Source organism: Hydractinia symbiolongicarpus, chromosome 5, assembly GCF_029227915.1.
Source record: "Hydractinia symbiolongicarpus strain clone_291-10 chromosome 5, HSymV2.1, whole genome shotgun sequence".
Taxonomy (NCBI): Eukaryota; Metazoa; Cnidaria; class Hydrozoa; order Anthoathecata; family Hydractiniidae; genus Hydractinia; species Hydractinia symbiolongicarpus.
In genome coordinates, this window is record NC_079879.1 from 14,162,780 (window position 1) to 14,183,808 (window position 21,029).

The window sequence follows — 21,029 nt, forward strand, 5'->3', positions numbered from 1 at the left end:
ATGTAAGCATCGTGTCGCCTGCCTTCGACTGGCCCATATAGGTTTGCTATCAAGCCATTTGGTGCCACGATTGACTGGAATTTTATGCCGTGGACTTTTTTATGACCGTTATACAATTGCCCTTGACCCTCTCCAGGTTTACACACTGACCGGACAGTTCCGTCAATAAATCCCCAACAGTTTTCGAGTGGAGCACCCCTTTGGTGTACTTGATCAGCGTATATTTGGAGAATTACAGGAGACAACCAGGGTTGATTAAAAGAAGTCAAGAAATGATTCCAGTTGTTATTAACATAGTTCATGACATGGTTAGAAATCATTGATAATTGGGGTACTGGTCTTCCAAATCTGGGTATCATGTCTAAAAACCTACAGGGATATGCATATCTTTTCAGAAGTGTACACAAGCCCTCCATACCAGAAACGTTTAATCCATTATAGCATACCAACACATCAGGTATGTCCAAGACTTCTTTTAACGTATAGATATCATCCTTTAAAAATTAAAATTCAGTTTTGTATTCATCTTAATCTAAGCCATCAAGCGCAAATTTCTTGTATTTCCAGTAGGGTAAATCTGGGTTAGTGGATGTATTCAAATCAAAAAGGAGTACAAATTCTTCGTCATTTATGAAATTAGATGCAAAAGCATTAATCAAAGAAATTCTATTTTCCCGTAAATTTGGCATTTCTAATTTGAATCATAAAATAATTATAATCTACCAAAAACAAGGTTGAACACAAACTTTGACTTTCACTTTCGTTAAAGAGCCGTGAAAAAATCCACTGAGGCAGGATAAAATTGAAAAAGAAGCGTTATTTGAATTTTAATGACGTCGGCAACCCATCCACAAAAAAAATAATTCAGAAGCTTGTTTTCACGTTGCTTCTATTGTGTAGGGCTTCAAGCGCTGATCAAGAAAATGTATATGATCATGTGCTTTTTATGAGCGGTTAATGAGTTAATGATATAAGGAGTTAAAAATTTTGCTCCCGTCAAAACCTAAAATTTTTTAAAAAAAATTTGTATACATGTTGCCTTCATTGCATAGATCTTTAAACGCTGATCAAGGAAATGTATAGGATCATGTAGTTTTGATAAATGTTTGCAGAGATATTAGGGTTTAGAGGTTTTTTCATGACGTTATCAACCCGTTCATTCCGAAACGGATTCGGGGACCCAGGTTTAGGAAACTTACCCAAATTGGTCCCAAGTGGTCCCTAGTTACCCACGCGGTGAAAAATCATTGACGTCACCACCTCGTTTTCAAGTTATTTGGCCTCAAAGTTTTAGGTGCACTATAATGGTTTCATTAGTTTAGTATAAGATATTGATGTTAAAGTAGTGATATTGATGTCGCGCCGTAACGTCAGAAAATTTAACATATTAGACATTGCTTTTTCGGCAACATCAAAGGAAAATGAACACATCCACTTTGCAAATATCACAGACAGAACTGGCGTATTATTATATAGACTAGTCGATAAGGCCCGTGGAGAAATCCACTGAGGCAGAATAAAAATTTTGATGACGTCAGCAACCCATCCAGAAAAAAAAATTAGAACTTTGTTTTCACGTTTCCTCTATTGTGTAGAGCTTAAATTGCTGATCAAGAAAATGTATATGTTCGTGTGGTTTTGATGAGCGGTTATTGAGATAAAAGGGTTTAAAAATTTTGCTGACGTCAGGAATGGCCTGTCCAAAACCCAAAAAAAATTTTTTAGAAATTTTTACACCTATTGCCTTCATCGTATAGATCTTGAAACGCCGATTAAGAAAATGTATAGGATCGTGTACTTTTGACAAACGGATGCGGAGATATTAGGGTTTAAAAGTTTTTTGATGACGTCATTAACCCGTCCATTCCGAAACGGATTCGGGAACCCAGGTTTGGAAAACTTACCCAAATTGGTCCCAGGTAGTCCCTAGTTGCCCACGCGGTGAAAAAACATTGACGTCACCACCTCGTTTTCAAGTTATTTGGCCTCAAAGTTTTAAGTGCATTGTAATGGCTTCACTAATCTTAATTAACTTTCCTTTGACGTCAATACTATTTTATCGGTAAAGTTTGGTAAATTACAGAACAATTTTATAGGCGATGTTTTATAGAATTTGTTAAAGAAAATTTTGAAGAATGTAATCCACTTTGCAAAAGTGACAGACAAACACACGGAACTGGCGTATTATTATAAGAGACTAGTCGATAAAGCCCGTGGAAAAATCCACTGAGGCAGGATAAAAATGAAAAAGAAGCATTATTTAAATTTTGATGACGTCAGCAACCCATCCACAAAAAAAAAACAATTCGGAAGATTGTTTTTACGTTGGCTCTATTGTGTAGAGTTTAAAGCGCTGATCAAGAAAATGTATGTAATCATGTGCTTTTGATGAATGGTTAATGAGATATAAGGGTTTAAAAATTTTGCTGACGTCAGCAAAGTCTCTTATAAAAGTACAAAAAATTTTTCTTTTGAAATTTGTATACCCGTTGCCTTCATGTTATAGATCTTGAAACGCTGATCAAGAAAATGTATAGGATCATGTACTTTTGACAAACGGTTGCAGAGATATTAGGGTTTGAAGGTTTTTGGATGATGCATCAACCCGTCCATTCCGACACGGATTTTGGGACCTAGGTTTGGGAAACTTACCCAAATTGGTCCCAGGTGGTCCCTAGTTACCCACGCGGTGAAAAATCATTGACGCCACCACCTCGTTTCCAAGTTATTTGGCCTCAAAGTTTTAAGTGCACTGTAACGGCTTCATTAATTTAATATACGATATTGACGTTAAGGTGGTATTACTGAAGTCGCGCCGTAACGTCAGAAAATTTAACATAATAGACATGCATTTTTCGGTTACTTCAGAGAAAATTTCGGTAACATCAAAGGAAAATGAACATATCCACTTTGCCTGTTACAGACACACGGAACTGGCGTATTATTATATAGATGAGCTTATAATCATGTCACATTCCATTTTCGGAGCCCTAGTTTTTAGCAAAAAACTGGAATAGTTCCTCCCAGAACCTCTTTATTTTCAATTTTTTTTTGTTTGAAAGGATATTTTGTAACTTTAAAAGCAATACACAAAACGGGAGTTTCATTTTCTCACGAGGATGGAGCCAATAATGATTACATTATTTAGAACTATTTTCAGCTTCTTTACTCTGATCCTAACATCAGTGGTATGTCAAATCCACGGAGACTCTTTAAATGAGATAAATTTTATACTTATGTCTTTTTGGAACTTGCTTGTTCCATGTACATATAAGAATTTACGAATTTTGACATCTTGTTCAAAAACATTTTAATTTTTTTTTCACCTTAATTTTGACATTTAAATAATTCTAATTTCATCCTAAAAGGCTTCAATCTTTAATGTGCTATACGGCACTAGCTTCTTGAGTCGGACAAAAATCATTGGAATATTTAATTCTTTATACATCTAAGAGATTTTTTGGTTTAAGAGCAAATCAAGTTATACAATTAAAACACTGCCGCGAAAAAAAGAGACAGAATTTACATTTTCTCACGGTCTAAAATAAAAACACACATACGAGACTGATTTTTTTCGAAAAGTTAGGCATACTGAGGCTAAAACAAAAAAAATGCTATTCTTATAAAAGTTTATAGTCAAAGTTCACCTCATATAAGAATGTACTAACTACTGTTAATTCACATCTGTTGCTTCTTCGATCGTGGATATACTAAAGTTCGGGGTCTTCTGTGACTGTTTACAAGTTGCGCCTATTCAGGGTGTCAGATCTGCTATCTACTGTTATTCAAAAGGTCTGTCGGCCATTTGCCACACCCTAATGCTTACCTATTGACAAATAAGTGAAAATAAAATAAAATAACAAGCTAAAAAATGACAAAATATTTGCGCAGCGAGTGATTTTTGACATGATATCTGTAGTTATCGCAATAACTATACTCTGTACTGAAACTATTAGCTATTATAATGCCTTTTAGTTGCCAATCTTGGAAATGTAGCCGTTCTTTTAAACACTGTAAATCCCTACACCGTAATACCTTTATATTTTCGTTAATGATTTGCTCAAACAAGTCGCTTCCTTGCCTAAACAGTGACATCCAAATTCACATTTTCAAAGTCATATGACTACAAATTCAACAAACTATGTGCAAAAGGAATCTAATGTAAACCGAGTTTAATGTGAGCGGTACTTTTCATATCACGAGATTCACGTGCTTTGAATTTAATAACAAACAATTGCTTTGTACGTGTGATCTTTTCTCAACTTTCTAATCAAAGTGTTTATTTACTACAGTAGAAATGTTCTTGTCTTATTACTCTCCTAAAAAGTCCACATTAAACACAGGTCGTTTTTTTTTTAGCGATCAAAATTGTCATGTGTATAGCTATACGAGAATTGTGTCACAAAGCTTTCTCTGAGATCCGAATATAAGGAAGTATCGTATCTTTAAATTAAATTAACGAAAGCAATTTTGAAGGATTCGGGAATATAGAATACAAACAAACGAACAAACAAGATATAAACAAAAAGGTAACTAGGCGACGAGATGAAGCGAAAGTACAGCATCTTAAACGCATGGTAGGTGTATTACATCTTTTGATTGGCGTATGCTATTTAAAGCCGTCGTAAATGTTAGCTAGTATGAAGACGAAACTTAACCATTTAGGTGCTTTTATGAGGTATTCTAAAGGTATTCTAAAGAAGAAAAGCAGTTATTTCAGTTTTCTGTACAATACATATATTAGATTCACACGTCTCAGGTTATTTTATCAAACTGAACCGTCAAAAAACGTCAAAATGAATAATATAACGGACTTTTTATCAACACATTTTTTCCCTTCAACCCCGGGAAAAACAGTTTAACTTTTTTGTGAGATTAGCTGTTGCCAGCAGCATTATGCAGATGAGACACAATGGTGAAGTCTATATAAAAATCAGATCGATTTTATTCCATTGTGTTCTAACAGATTCGAATTTTTTAAGCGAATGTTAAGGAGTTTGATTTTTTTGACGTGTTTTAAATTCTCAAGCCTAGTTTCTGCTGGTGACATAAGCATAAACGTACGCGTTCCCACCTAAAACATAAACATGACATTTAGCAAGAGATGGAGAGAAGACTTTTGGAGGTTTTTTGCATTTGCTCAAATCAGTAGAAAAGAATCAAGTTAAAGGAAAAGAAACATAATAGTCAAGGAAATATTCAAAATTTATCATTTTCTCCTTTTAACTAATCACAAATCTTATTTCAAGGCAGTTTTTTAGTGTTTCTTTATAGAATCAATTACTGATCAATTCGCGCATGTTTTTAAGGCTCCATTCGCGCATTTTTTAGGCTCCATGTCGTACCATTAATAAACACTCCTGCCACTAGGAAGGCATGCTTGGTCAATTCTTGTGGATAAGGCTGGAATACACGGTAAAATAATCCTTTAGAAAGTCTTTGTAATTTTTCTTTATAAAGTTTCTCTTTTCATGTATCCAACATTTCAAGAACTTGGTTATATATATTGATAATCAATACGATGTCACACGCATTTACAAAATGAAATCGAAAAGTAAAGCAGCAATTGCGTTGATTCTAACTTATATAAAATTAAGGAGAAAAAAACGTACAAAAAATTAAAAGAACAAGAGAAGAGCTGTCCGGGTCAAAGCCTGGCTTGAAAGAAGACACGAAATGGGCGCATACAACAACTTTTTAACAGAGCTCAGTTTAGAAGACCCACAGCAGTTTCGTAAATACTTAAGAATGAACACTGAGTGTTAAGATATGGGTATGGCACCACACAAATCCCCTTTTTTTCTTGGTTTTGGTGGTGCAGGAGATTGGGTTGATGGCTCCTCAGAAACATTATTATCATCTGCGTCTCTTTCAATTTCATCAGCAATACGATGAAGATCGGCTAACCTGAAAGTAATAAATACCAATCATGAAAAATATCGTAGCATAAACACTTTAAAAATTTCTCAGAAATCCTTAATTTTCTCTCTATTTGTTTAAAATATTCTTACCGTTTTTCGCTTCCTTCAGCCATATTTTTTTTTCTTCTTGTTGCTGCTTGTTATAATAATTTTTTTCTTCAGTTCATTCATTTCTGAGCCCAGGTGTGTTCATTTTCGTCATGATTTTGTCGGCTCCTTTGACGTTTCTTGCAAAGATTTCAGATTTTTATCAACCGAACGATAAATCGAAGGATTTATATCACCTGACATAAAATTTTTGTTTTTATAAACTTTTTATAGATGGTATACACGATGAAAGAAAAGTTTATAAAGAAAAATTTCGAACCTTTATAAAGAAAAAAGTCACCGTGTATTCCCGCCTATAGACAAATAAATTTTCAAATTATTTATAAACTTAGTAAGTTTTATTTAGTCGGTGCAGAGCTTGAACGCCACAAGATCAATGGTATCCAGGCTAAAACATTATAAATATCTGGAATTTTCCATTTTTCCTAAACAATCAATTGACCAATATGAATCATGTAGCAAAAACGTTCCGTGGAAGTTACAGCTATCACTTTTGTGAGGGTGGTAGCGCGTGAAACAGAACTTTATACTTTTGTCTAAGTCATGTATGTTTTTAACTAGCTTTAACTGAATAAAAGTGAGAAAAATATTATAGGCTAGCTAGGTATCACCCTTGTTAGCTGCTGTTAAAAAGAGGTATCAGATTTTGCTTGGGTGGTAGTTAGCCGGAATCAGCTTTTGGGATTTTTCTGAAAGACGATTTTTTTGTTAAAATATGTGGCTGTTGCTTCTATTGTGTAGAGCTTGAAACACTGATCAAGATTATGTATAGAATCGTGTACTTTCAATAAACGATTAAGGAGATATCAGGGTTGAAAGAATTTGCTGACGTCAGCAAAGACAAAGCAATGTCCAAAAAAATATTTTATTTTAATTTGTTTAGTCATTGCCTCTATTGTGTAGAGCCTGAAACACTGATCAAGAAAATGTATAAGATCATGTATTTGTAGCGAACGTCTACAGAGATAGTAGGGTTCAAATCTTTACTTGATGACGTCATCAACAAGCTTCAGAGTAAGCTGTTCAGGTCAAATTTTTCTATGCGCCGTTCGACTTTCTAGCCGTATGCAACGTTTTCTACATTTCTATACGGTTTCAACAAGGGGTTGCGCAACTCCTAATTCCAAGTCATTCTGTAGTTATTGTTATTTTTGTGATGGATAGATAGCACAAAGACGGCGGTCATGTATTGGAATTTTTTTACAATTTTTGTCTTTAAAAATTATTAACTCCAGATTGAGGCATATATGAACTTAAAATTTTCATAGTACATAGTACATTGGTAAAAGAAATGTGTATCAATTTTGATGGTTTATTTTTAGAAATGACGTAATGATGACGTCATTGAATTGAAGTTTTATTTTTTTACCCAGGATAGCCTCTTCAGTTCCTATTGGTACTGCTATCAACGAGGGTCCTGCGAATGGGTCCTAGCGCATTTAAAGCTCCCATTTGAGCTACGAAAGTTGTGCAAGCACAGCAATCGCTCAACTAGACAACCGCCTAAGATATCAATCCTATTCTCATGCTGAACGCTAAGCAGAAAGGATAGATTCACACTTTTATAGTCTCTGGCCGGGGTTTGAACCCAAGACCTCCCGCTCTGGAAGCGAACGCTCTACCACAAGGCTATCAGTCGGTATCAGTCATAGCTCAAATATTACTACAAATCGCTCTAAAAGGGCAAGAAAGTATACAACAACCAGTAAACAATTTTATAAATTGCAATTTTAACGTTAGACAAAGTTCATTGAAGTGTACGAAATTTCGGTCAAGGGTGTAAATTTGAAGACCAGATAGAAAAAATGAAGTCACAGCTGAAAAAATCTTTCAAATTGATGAAAATGCAAAATACGTTCACAGGAACATAATAAAACACCACGAATTAACTATTCAAAAATTATACAAATACTCTTGAAGAGTACAAAATATCTGACAAGTGTAATTTGCAGACGAGATAGTGAAAATGATGCTGTAGCTCAAAATTGACATAAAATTAATGTAAAAGCAAACAATTGTACAATAACCGGTAAAGAAGTTTATAAACTGCAATCGTAACATTGAAAGACTTCATACAAATATACGAAATTTCGGACAAAAAGGTAAATTTGAAGACCAGCTAGACAAAATAACATCATTGCTAAAAAGATATATCAAATTGATGAAAATTTGAAAAGAAAGTTCACAGGAGCCATTATCAAATCACTACAAGTTAGTAACTATAAAACTTGACGAACACTCTTAAAGCGTACAAAATATTTGACAGAGTATAAACATGCAAACCAGAAGAAAATGGAACAACTGCACCTTTAAGCACCTAAATAAAAAAAGAACACAGAATATTAGGCTACCATAAGTGCTAAATGTTTTAATAGCACAATATATACCACATGTTACAAAGAAAGAAGTTTTTGCCATAAAAAAGTGCCACAGTTAGGAGTTACATTACCACAAAAATTTCTTCCCTCGAATATCTAATTTAACAACTATTACTATATTTTCCCTTCTGAAAATCTAAAATTATTGGAAAACCCCAAACTGTCTTATGTTCTGAATCATATACTACATTAAACAAGGTTTCCCCTTTACACCAACACGCATAACATGCCTGTAAAAATTCATTTGAGCCAGCAAAACTTCTATATCCATGATGTTTTTTTTTTCAGTTCATCAACAGATATCCCAATATATATTTTATAAGCATATTATTTTTAAAATACCATTCCTAGGGGCTGTTTATATTAAGGCGGGCTGGCTCGGCAAACGGGCTGGCTCGCTTGCCGGGCCGATTTTGTGTTTATATGGTTCCCATACCGGTAAGCGGGCTGGCTCGTCAAGTTTCTGTCTATTCAAAAACGAAAGTATTTTTGGCGGCAAATTATAAACAAACATGTCAGGTCGAGATTTCTCAAAAAATATTTTACCTATGTTGATTGATTGCATGTTTATCAAATATAGTTTTGATGATATTCCAACTTCAAGGGTTGATAGTAGTATCAGAAATTATCAAAAGGCAGCAGAGGCAGGCTATTTGTGCCACGATGATACGAAAATGGTGTTATGCTCGACAAAAAATTAAACGTCTTCAGAAGAGACGTTGATGCAGTCAAAAACGCAGTAGCTGGTTCAAGCCTGGTCGCACTGAATTGTGGTGGCAAAATATATTTCTTGGTGTACCACCTGAGGAATTTTGGCCAAAAAATTTCCGCCTATCTTGAAATGATTTCAACAAACTTTTAGCAGAAGTAGATTGCTTCATATCTCCAGATCCTCTATCACCTAATTACAGAGCTGTCACCAGTGAGAAAAAATTGGCTATAACTCTATATTATTTGAAGGACACTGCATCACTGAAAATCTCACAATTTCAAACAAAATTTTGAATGTCACAAGCTTTTGGAGCAATTGATGGAACGCATGTTCCAAATCAGTGCAAAACTCCCAGGATTATTTCAGCTACAAGCTGTACTATTCACTGAATGTTCAAGCTGTTTTGACTACCAAGGTTACTTTATGGATGTAGAATGCATGTGGCCAGGCAGTGTTCATGATGCAAAAGTATTTGCCAACTCAAGCGTAAATCACAAGTTGAGGAATAATTCGATACCTACAGTTTATCAATACAAGGCGTCAAAATACCTAATTACCTCATAGGCGATCCTGCGTACCCACTAACCCCCTTTTGTTTTCAACAGCATGCTTCGTTCTGCAAGAAATCCAGTTGAATGCGCCTTTGGACGACTTAAAGCAAAGTGGGGGATATTGACGAGAAAAGTAGATTTAAAACTTGAAGTAGTTCCTTCGGTTATATATTCATGTTTCGTCTTACAAAATTTCTGTGAAAAAAAAACAAATCCAGTATAGATAGAGATTGTGTGCGAATTCAAATGGAAGCCATAACAGCAAATGAGCTTAAGTTCAAAAATGTACCTGATCCTGTGTATTCAATCAATTATGGTTTGTTTATGTTCATCATTTGAGTATACGAGTTAGGCACTGGAAGTGATCTTTAATTTTGATAAAATAAATTTTGATGATTAACATGATGACTGTAAGTTTTCTGCATCATCGCTTGAGACATCATCTCAAATTGAGAGGGATATACCACTGCCGATGTCTTTCATTGACTGACTGATTTATCGGATACTTTCAGAGAAGCTAGATGTCAACCCTCGCATAGCATCGCTCAAGTCCTTTCTGAATTTAGAATTGTCTTTTGCTTCCCGTATCAAAACCTGCTCTCTTCGGGCCGTTTACGTTTGTTATCGATTAAATCAGGAACAGCATTTTTTCTTTTCCCATCTGTGGTTTGACAGTTTTCGTGAATAGTTTCTTCATCATTATTGGGACTTTCATTACAAGTGTAACAGCATTTCATTGTCAGAAAAATAACTATCTGTTGTATCAAACGAGAAATGTATTACGCTATTTCGGACGCCATTTTATATCTCTCCATGATGTATATGTGAGATATATTAGTTGTAAAACCTTGTTCCTCTTTCTTGTAGCTGGATACCATTTTGTTTTGGGTTAAGTCTACATCAGTTGAGTCTGGTACCCAGCTTTCCCCAGTTCCTATCAAGTGCATTTTAGTATACTGTGCCTAATTGAGCTCACATCAGGGAGGCTAGGCCCAAGTAAGGAAACCTATAAGTAGAGGCACAGTAGGGAGTGCAGGCTGGTTGGTTGTAACAAAGAAATGTGTGCTAAGAAAGTATAGATGACAAGAAAGTAGTCTTTTATATGGACACACCCTCTAACATATACAACTCTAATATTACGGCAGACGACACACACATAAATGGTAGACCAGCTATACTCTATACACTATAATTCTCTGAAATTTCATAGCCAGGTGTTGTTGTCGACAACAAACTATCAGCATCAATTCCAAAGGAGAGTTTTTCCGTGTTTGCTGATCCAACCCATATCATGATTAACTTATCGTAATGCTCGTATACAATTTTTCCAGATCCACTTCTACTTCCTGATATTACAGCTTTGAAAAAATTTTGTCGTATTTCTTTCACTTCCAAAATTCTTTTTGTTCCCCTTGTTATAAGATCTTTACTCTTTCGCACTGCTTTAGCATCCTTCTGCTCTGTTTTCGAGAATGCATTAAAGTTTTCTGGCAATTTTTCAGGAGCAATAGCACCAAATATAGAGTGATCTCTAGCTTCATAAATTCCGGTATTCCATCATTTCTGACCTATTTATATAATATTCATTAAAATCTTCCACACGCTTGAAACAGGATTAAAAGTTAATCTTAGATCATTCTCAATTATAATTTCAGTGAAACCTCGTGTTTCAGAGCATGTTTCATGGTTTTGATGTCTTTTATTACAAATACACTATGATACAAAAACAATTATGTCCATTGATATGTAGTAATAGTGATAATTATTTGCTTCTCTAAGGTTACATAAACTTTTTCCGTACTTTGCCACCGGTTTTTTCTGTTTACATGGACAAATATCCATCCCGTTTGACCGGGATCCCGGCTCACTTGCCCGGGATCTCGGTTGACCGAGTTTCCCGTTGTAACCGGGGCGAGATGAATATGCACCATATAAACACGATTTCAGTTTTCAGCATTCTTTCCCAAATATCCGGTCATGCGGGATATCTCGGTGGACCGAGTTTCCCGGTCTCATATAAAAAGGCCCTAAACACTGGAATATTTACAAAAATAACATTATATAATCATTATCTCTTAAATTATTATCTAAATCTTGCATTTTGAAACAGTATAAGCTAGCTATAAAGTAACCTACTCTGACTATTAGCTAACTTTAGGCCTGGAAAGTTGTAATAGAATTTTTTTTCTGAGACGTTTTTGTAAAAAAATTATGGTAAACCGTAAACAGTTTGCAAGAACTGTGGGTAACAAATTCCTCCTGTCTCTGGAATCAACAAATTTCCTGGCCTGATACTTTAACAGCGTTTAAAAACCATAGCACACTAGCAGTAAGCAAAATATACCGTTATTTATTAACCGTATGGAAGTGGTATGGAATTAATAAACACAGCACTCCATTTCCTTGCCCACTACTTCGGCTTATATATAGCTAGCTAGCTAGCTATGGTGCTTTAGTTTAGTAGCTGTGTCTAATGTTAACTGGAACATCCAGCTCATAGCCATGATTAATAGCCATCATTCCAAGACTATAAATTATATAACAAAATAAAACAAATAAAAATTGAAATTCGTTGTTGCACTGCAACCAAGTCACATAGAACTTTAAGATGGGTTTTTTTCGGCTACATCAAAGGACAATGAATAGATCCACTTTGCCTGTTACAGACACACGGACACAGTTTTCGTATTATTAGCAGTAGCAGCGTCACGAGTGTGAAAAGACCATTAACCTGGGATTAGAAATATTCTTTTTATTCCTAACAGCATCGTCATTCTTGATGGTTTCGTTTGCGGACATTGGTCACACGCACCTATACTAAGTTTCTGAGTCGTAAGGCTTATATCTAAAGTGATTTAATTCTGTGTAGTCAGATTTTATTATACACAATATCCCATGATTGTCATGATAGCCAACGGTTGAGGTTAATTCAATTTGAATACAAAAAATTAGAATGCGTTAAAAATATCCTGGGTGCCCTAAAAGAAATCAAAAAACTTTTATGTGGCTACCCGGTTTAAAAAATTAAAAACGGCCACCAAAGTTTCCCCGAAGGAGTGTTCTCTTTTTTAAAAAACGTAGTTTTAAGTGTAAACCAGGCTAAAATCATGTATGCTTACACTCTAAAATAGCTTGGACTCACGTTGTGTACTTTTACTTTAAGGTCCGGGGTAGGACTCCCTTGCCGAGTTATCAAAAATTATAATAACAATATCGTGGTTGACAACAGAATCTCTGGAGGAGAATGATAATAAACGTAATTAGCTAAAAGGACCCCAGGTGGAGAGATAATATCATAACAAAGTCGTGCACGTTAAGTTTTTTGAATGTTGTAATTGAGAAAAGTAATTTTGAATATTTTTTATCAATAACCTTAATTGAGAAAAAAAAATCACATTGTTAATATTTTTAAGCGTTGTGTCGTGTCGATCTTTTGACTTCTTTCTTTCACAAGGTATGTAAACATTTTTTAATATTTAGATTAGGAAAACCCGAGGCATATGAATTTGTTTGTGTTTTGATTACTTGCACACTTGGTAGGGAAAACAAAAGCATACTAAGAAGTTTCTGCAGAAATAATGTAATGTTGTAAAAAGGATGGTAAAACAGTTTTTGTGTATATGTTACCCCTCACGTTTTTTATAAGAAACCTCACAAGGGTCAGAATCCAAAACTTTCCTAAACTTTTACCATAATTTTATTTAATTCTTAATCAGAATAGTGATATAATTTGACATTTTTCCAGTCTTGTAAAAAAGTGAAGCACTTTTCCTTGTCTTCTCTTTACATTTCTTATACCAAAATAGATAATTCTTTTAAGTAAATGTAATAGTTACATGTCTTATACACTGTTTTCTTATAAAAAAACACATGCAAGCTAATACTGCACCAGTATTAGCCATTCCTCCAGAAAAGGCAATAGGCTTTTATCTGAATTTTTGTCCATTTTGAAACTTTCAATTTGAAAACCCTTCCGTATAAAGGCCTATATTTTTTCACTATAAACAGCAGCTCGTGCATCTATTAATATTTTTTGTCCTACACTTGTTACTCGACGGTAAGTTAAGTTGCTTCTGCTTAGCTTCTAAATTGAAAAAGGATCCCGGATAAAAGCCTACGGGGCCTAAACCCGGGTATAAACCCATAGACTTTTAAACAGGGTGGGCTTATATTTTCGCGTCAACCTCGTTTCCTGGGCATTTTTCTTTTATAAATGTGATGGCGACGATAAAGTTGTTTACCGTCCCTAACAAGTGCTCACGGGCCACGACACCTTGGGGATTTGGGGGACTCGCGTCAATGATAAATCTTTTAGCATGATTTTTATTAACAAAAAAAGGGTCAAAGTTCTGGGGTTTTACTTGTGCATGAAGACTCACATGCCATAAATTTTTGCATTAGCCGCAAAACTTTTGATGCTTCCTGTTGCTTCTTGTTTAACTTTTCTTAGGACATTTCCTGAAAATACATCTGCTAATAAAAAAAGAAAACATTCCAAATAAATAAACAAAAAAAATATTTTTTTATTTTATTTTAATATACAACTTAGGAGTTGAAACTGTCGTAATCAAGCGAATTCACGTAATTCTGCACATGTAAGCAATTCTAGGTTTTGTAATTTGACCATAAATACCAATACTTTATACTTGTATAAAAAACTTTGGATCTTTAAATACTCACGTGTTTATTTTGCATAATCTGCATAATCATGATTTCGGACACTGCGATTATGCTTAACTATATTTTAGTTCTGTGTAATACTTTTAAATTCCTAATCGTTTGCGTAAATACCTGAGTCAGTTAGATTACTTGTGGATTAGTTAGTTATGTTTTAAAATAAGCGAGACAAACTACAAAAAAGAAGTAACGAACTATCGTTTCCTCACCTCTATAAAAATATGACTGTTTTTAAAGAGATTTTGATTAACATTTTAGTATGTTTTGGGTAAGCAAGTCCGAAATGTTTTTTAATTGTCTTTTGTACCAACACAACGCAATCAAGGCGTAATTATGTTTTAATGTTTTTTACTTTTCTGTAATCTTTCTTGTATTGAATCAGCCACTGCGTCCGTCATTGATATTATTCTTTGAGGAAAATAAGCGGTCGAAATTATTATTTATTTTCTAACGGCTTAAGTTATGCGAAAAGATCCAATGTACATTGGAGAAATCAAATCGAATGTTACGCGTCGGAGGTTATTTCAAAAGCTAGCCATTTGCGAACATTTCCCATATTGTAAAAAATCCTTTCAACGACGACTTTGTGGCAGCAAGCTAAAAAATACGCGTTGTCTTTGTGTAAATTGTAGCGCCACAGCTTTATGTTGGACCCACCCTAACATCTAGTACAGTATATTCCCCTTTGGTCTTACTCTGGGTAACTCGGACATTCGCTTGGTCATACGGATTTCTTTTTCCCCTTGGATTTAATGACCCTAACGAAGCCAAAATACTCGACTTAAGTAGTACCCGGGATAGCTCGATTGATGTTGAGTGTGGTGTTAGTTTTACATCTAATATTGTCTACTTTATCATGCTTCGTTATGTCGATTCCTTATGAATCAATGAAACATAAAAAATAAATGTAGTTTGCGAAAAAAAAAATATGTAACTACTTGTTTTGTTGCTGAAGGCATATGTACTGCAAATTTACTTATTCAGGTTACAAAAATATGCCGACTTTAAAGATTTGTAATTTGCTGTTTTTAATAACACCTAATTATTTCTTATAGTACATAAGAAAAGCGAGTACAAGTCTTTTATTGTCTTACATGGATAAAGAATGACTGCGCAAGACTTTTGTTGAAATCAGTTTTCATTTCTGTATTTGTTTATTTGTTTATTCATTTATTCCTATTTTTTTTATTTTGTTTGTTTGATGTTTTAGCATTGTGTAGCTTGTTGTATTATACTGTTTTTCTTTGTGTTTCTGTCTATTTAGTGTATTTAACCTCTATATCGCAACTTGACTGTTTAAAATGATAAGTCGTTAACCGGTGGAAAACTAATTCCCGAGTTTTGTTTTCTTGTCACACTGGTTCAACCCACTCGGTTCCGATTTAAAAGAGAAAATCCCCTTTTTCAAAACAAATCTTTAGATTTTCTTATCTAGACAAATTCTCTTACTTTTTCCTCCAATAACAGTATATTTTATACTCACATTTTTGAAGCTATAATAGCCCTTTTTTTAGATTTTTTTAAACTTTTTTATGTTTTTTTTGTCTAAGAATTTCGAGAATGAATTTCACTCGTAAAGGCGAACTCATTCAACATATGACGATTTTCAAAGTTAAACGAAATGTCGGATTCGAACCGAGAATCAACGAAATGCAGTTAGCGCTGCCGCTTAATTCAAATCCGGTATTCGAAATATCCTGTTTTCGTACTATTTTTGTGCTTTCCTTGAACTCTGCTTTATTTTTTCTTAAAAGCTAGGTTAACTGGAATACAATATTATTTCAAAAATACCTTTTTTATATTCGCTAAAAAAATTTCTACGAAAAACTTAAATGTATTAAACATTTTTGATGTCCCGTGAGTTAGCTTTTAATCATCTGAATCCGTTATAAACTCTGAGAATTCAGCCACTGCAACAAGTTTATTCCTAATGTTCAATTTACAAATAAAAGACTTAAGGAAGACTTCTATTAACCCCTTCTCGTTAACCGCTTCCCATTTCAATGACAAACACCTCCTTCTAATGGACACCTATTCGCTATCCTGATTAACCTAAAAATAACCACCTCATCATAAATTTTGCTTTGACGAAGATGAATAGGAAATATTTACTCGGTTTTGGTTTGGTGTGGTTCTAGCAGATGGTAATATCTAAAAAATTCACGTAGCAGTGATTCATTTAAATTTGTCTTAGCGAAATTGCCAAATAACCTTTTGCCTAATGCCTGCATATACAGGGAGAGACTTAAAAGTTTGTCAAATTATTTTTTTAAGACCCACTTTTTGTGCACTTTGACTTTTCTATATACTTCCTGTTCTCTTTAGATGAGCAGTGAAGGTCAATCGCATCAAACTACCTTCTTCAAATGGACGTTGTCGAAGATGAAAACATACATTTTATTCGCTCTTATATTTTTCTCCGTCACTTTTATTTATTATCACTTTTCATTAAAGACGCATGCGCCATACGACGATGCAGAAGTTATCCATAATTGTGACTATTATCAAAAAAGAATGTATGGTTTAGTCTTACTTACCCAGCTCGTACATGACGCCTTCGAAAAGCATGGGATACCGCACTTTCTGCTCTATGGTTCCTTATGGGGTCCCTTACGTGGATTCAATGGTCCGTTGCCTTGGGATTATGACGTCGACTTTGCAACGATGTATGAAATTAACATAGACGAAAAGGTGAAATCTGCCATGAAAGATTTACAAAAAGTAGGTGTTAAGTCCAGAGCTCGTCCTGTTTCTGGCTCATACGTATTCAAATTAGCCACCAATGAAGTTGGACCGCAATTAGACTTGTTTGTATTTACTAAAAGTTGGTTTGGGTTAGCAAGGCGCGTAGGCTTAGAGACTTATGTTTTTGCATTACATTATTACTTACATCATTCTTTTCCTTACAAGTTTGCGCATGGCGAACTACCTAAAGTTTCTTTTGCCGGAAGAACTTTTCAACAACCAAAAGGAGGTATTGAAATTATGAAATATTTATATCGATATAACTGGAATGAAGTTCGAATGCCCAAACATTTTAATTGCACCATTAAATACGAATGAAAGCGTTAACAGTTTCGACCAATAGAGACTAATAAAGAAGCTTTGTGATATATTGAGGTTCCTTAACAATATATTCTTTTTCTACTGCTATGGCTTCACTAAATATGTGATTATAAGTATAATCTTACGGACACCATGCCCCATCCTCTTTTTTTTATGTTTTTTGATTTATATAGATTATTTTTTATATTTATATGAACTATATGTATTTTTAGATATGACCTTTCTAAGTTTGTTTGTTATTATTTATATCTTCAATTTGTGTGATTTAAAAAAAATATTTTTAATACATTTCATCTTTTGGTACTGGTACTGAAGACGGTCTTACGAAGGTACGAGTTTAAAGCTTCTTCTTCGTTCCCAGAATCTCCTGACACGGGTCGGACACATTCAGTACAGGGTTTAAATTTAAGGAGTAGTTTCGAATAATGACCAATATCTAAGGTTTTGAGAGGTGTGTGACGTAATAAATGTGGCTTGCAGATGCCTATCTAAAATATAAATACTCACTGAAAACTTAGTAAGTATCATTACCATGAAACATAGCAAAAAAGAGTTACTAAAAAACCCGCCACACAGGGTTAAGATAAATTACAGTGAGCTTCCATTTTAGTACGAAAGCCGTGAAAGCAGAGCAATTAAGAAAGAGTATGTTATAATTGCAGCCATACTGTACACATTGTATCTTCGGGTTCTCTGCTTTTTTCGGCGCTATGCTATCTGGTTCGCGAAGCAATTATTAGAATGGTACCATATACTCTACCATGGCGTAACAAAATAAAAATTTGTTGCCTAAAATATTTTTCCTTCAGTTTCAATTTTGAGCTCGAACAATCCTTTCGAAAGTTTTTCTTATTTAGCCATTTTAGAAATACTGTTACCACGGCCCAGAAAGGCAAAGGTAAAATTTGATTGTAAAACAAAAAAGCTGTTTGTACCAAGGCCACAGCATCAGTAATACGTTAGATATAATATATTGTAAAACTGATAAATGGTTAATTTTTAGGACATGTGACGTCATTCTTGTTTCCAATGACGTTTTCAAAGTAATGTTTTACCTGGAAAAAGTTTTAGGCATCAAGACATGCTACAATTGTAAGTTTTATCCCTTAAGCGTAAGTTGTTCGGAGAAGGAAGCTGTAGTATGTTTATTGCTGGCATTGGTAACAGATGACGATGAGAAAAGGAAGCGAGGTCCTACCAGAAAGTGGATTCAAAGAAGGGAAGTGGGAGGACTCTGTGCTAACCTCGTCCAGGAGCTAATGGCCGAGGATACTAGAACTTATAGAGAAATGATGAGGATGGATTACAACTCATTCAAACATATTTTACAGTTGATCGAGCTTTATATCACACCGCCGAACTCTGGTGTTTCTGGACAGCGTGTTGTAACCGCTGCTGAAAGTTTAGTGGTGACGATTTGATTTCTCGCAACGGGTGAAGCTTTTAGCTCTTTAAATCTACAATTTCGTATATCAGAAAGAGCTATATGGTATGTTGTCGATTCAGTGTCAAAAGCAATTGTAACTTACATTGGTAAAGTATACATGAAACTACCCTCGTCTTCTCAGGAATGGTTACAGATATCCGAAATATTCCTATCGAGATGGAATTTCCCAAATTGCCTAGGAGCAATCGATGGTAAACACATCCAAATAAGACTACCTCCTGATACCGGGTCTGAGTCTCTATAATCTGGTGGCTATTGCCGGGCCTGATTACGAATGCTTATATGCAGATATTGGCAGTAATGGTCGAATGAACGACTCGGGTGTTTGGAATGATTCTGATACGTAAAAAGATTAAAGGTGAAGATTTGGGAATTCCTGCTCCAAAACCACTGCCGTTTGGATGGATCAAAGTACTTTATGTATTCGTTGGGAACGATGAATTTACTCTAAAAACCTACATGATGAAGCTATGCCCACTAAAAAATCTAACAGAGAAGAAACGCGTCTACAATTATCGTCACAGTCGTGCTCGTAGGATCTCGGAGAACCTATTTGGTATTTTAGCTAACAAATTGCGCATTTCTAAACAGCCTTTGAGTTTGTCTCCAGAAAAGTCAAGAACGATCACAACATGTGCCTGAGTCCTGCATAACCTTAAACGAAGAAATAGTAAAAATGCATAAACTCCACCCGGGTTAATTGATTATATTGACAAAAATGTGGCGTACTGAACGAACAAATCCACTCGGGTTTTTTTCTACTGAGTTCCCATCACAAGTTGGTAGGAAGGCGTCTAATAATACAAAAGCAAGTCAGAAACTTTTACTGAATACTTTATGAATAAGGGATGCGTGAAATGGCAATGGGAAAAAGCATGAAGAGACCACTTTGTTCACTTGATATATAGTTAAAATATTAGAAAGAATACAAGATCGTATAATAAAATTACTCTTACTGTAGTCTTGTAAAATTGCTGTATATGGTCCCCTTTGTACCTCAAAGGCGTTATGTAAAGACTGAACGGGTTGGGGATGAAACTGTTGACTGCTTACTCCAGAGAAACGTGCCAGTGCCAAATTCTTGCATCTTTATATCAAATATATATATATTTTTTCAGCGATGAGACGTTGCCTTTTGTTGAGGTCTTTTAGCTGGTCTGAAACGAATGCCTCTTCAATCAACGGGTGCTTTGGACTTTTCGGCTTATCCAAAACATCAATACACTTTGCAATTAGCTCTTGTTTTCGTTCGTTTGGATTCACGCGCTCTTTCTTGATTTCACACATTCGTAGAAATGTGTGATTTGGTATGGGCTGCTGCGGTCTGTCAAGGTGGTAACGAAAAATAAACACATTGGTGAATCTTTCACACGGAGTCAATTCATGTGGGAGATTACATGAAAAACTACCCGAGGCAGTGATTAAGCGGGTCGAAATTGATTTTTAAAAGAATGCATCAAAATTTATAACTGGGAAGTTTACTTGTGCCCTTGGATACACTTTTTGAGCTTTTTATTAATGCTGTATGTCAATACTTGCCTTCTTGTGAAGAAGGATGTTCCATGTTAAGGTTGTTATCTGATGTTAGGGTACATTATGATGTCAATTATCTCTAAAGATTTGACTGCGATAAAAAAAAGTTAATTAAGAACAGAACATTTCGTGTATATACGGCCATGACTTAAACTCCTTACATTTTGTTGGTCTTGCTTTCCTGATCTGGCTTGTCGTAGTAGCTTTACTGATGTAGCTAGGGAGCTAAATACTATTTTTAAATTCTTCTAAAATTACTTTTACTAGCTAATATAGCTAGCTAGCTACACAAAATAGTGTTTTAATTACCTTTAAAAAACCTTTGTCCTGCTTTGCATAATTTTATCAACAAGGATGCTGATAAGCCGCATACGCCGTAAAAAGTTAGGGCGAGTCCGGTGTTTTGAAAAAATTCAAGCATTGGCTCAAAAAAACTCGCATAACGATGCCCGAAAAAAGCGCCTTCTTTCAACTGTCATCCGCATTGTATGTTACAAGGAATTGCATTTCGTGAATGCTCCGGGTGAGTTAGGGAGAGTTCGGGGAAGTGCGTGCAGTTTCAGAGGACAACCAATAATTCCATTCAAAAAGCTGCTTGCACCGAACAGTCAAGGTGAACTGATAATTAGCCAATAA

General features: G+C 34.9%; 1 protein-coding gene across 5 annotated transcripts in view; it reads left to right on the forward strand.

The window, feature by feature from the left end:
- The window catches only part of LOC130644933 (ubiquitin-like domain-containing CTD phosphatase 1), an 89,627-nt gene extending 71,921 nt beyond the window's left edge, over positions 1–17,706 (forward strand). Inside the window, exons 1-3 of one of the 5 annotated variants that reach the window (XM_057450728.1) lie at positions 4,423–4,577; positions 15,898–16,030; positions 16,673–17,706. In XM_057450728.1, coding sequence (XP_057306711.1) covers positions 15,908–16,030; positions 16,673–17,410 — 861 coding nt within the window. In that variant the 5' untranslated portion in view covers positions 4,423–4,577; positions 15,898–15,907 and the 3' untranslated portion in view covers positions 17,411–17,706. Of the gene's footprint in view, positions 1–4,359; positions 4,578–12,243; positions 13,125–13,662; positions 15,494–15,897; positions 16,031–16,672 lie in introns of those variants that run through there. The other 4 variants (XM_057450726.1, XM_057450727.1, XR_008982641.1 and 1 more) reach the window with 4 other exon arrangements.
- The last annotated feature ends 3,323 nt before the right edge of the window (positions 17,707–21,029 follow it).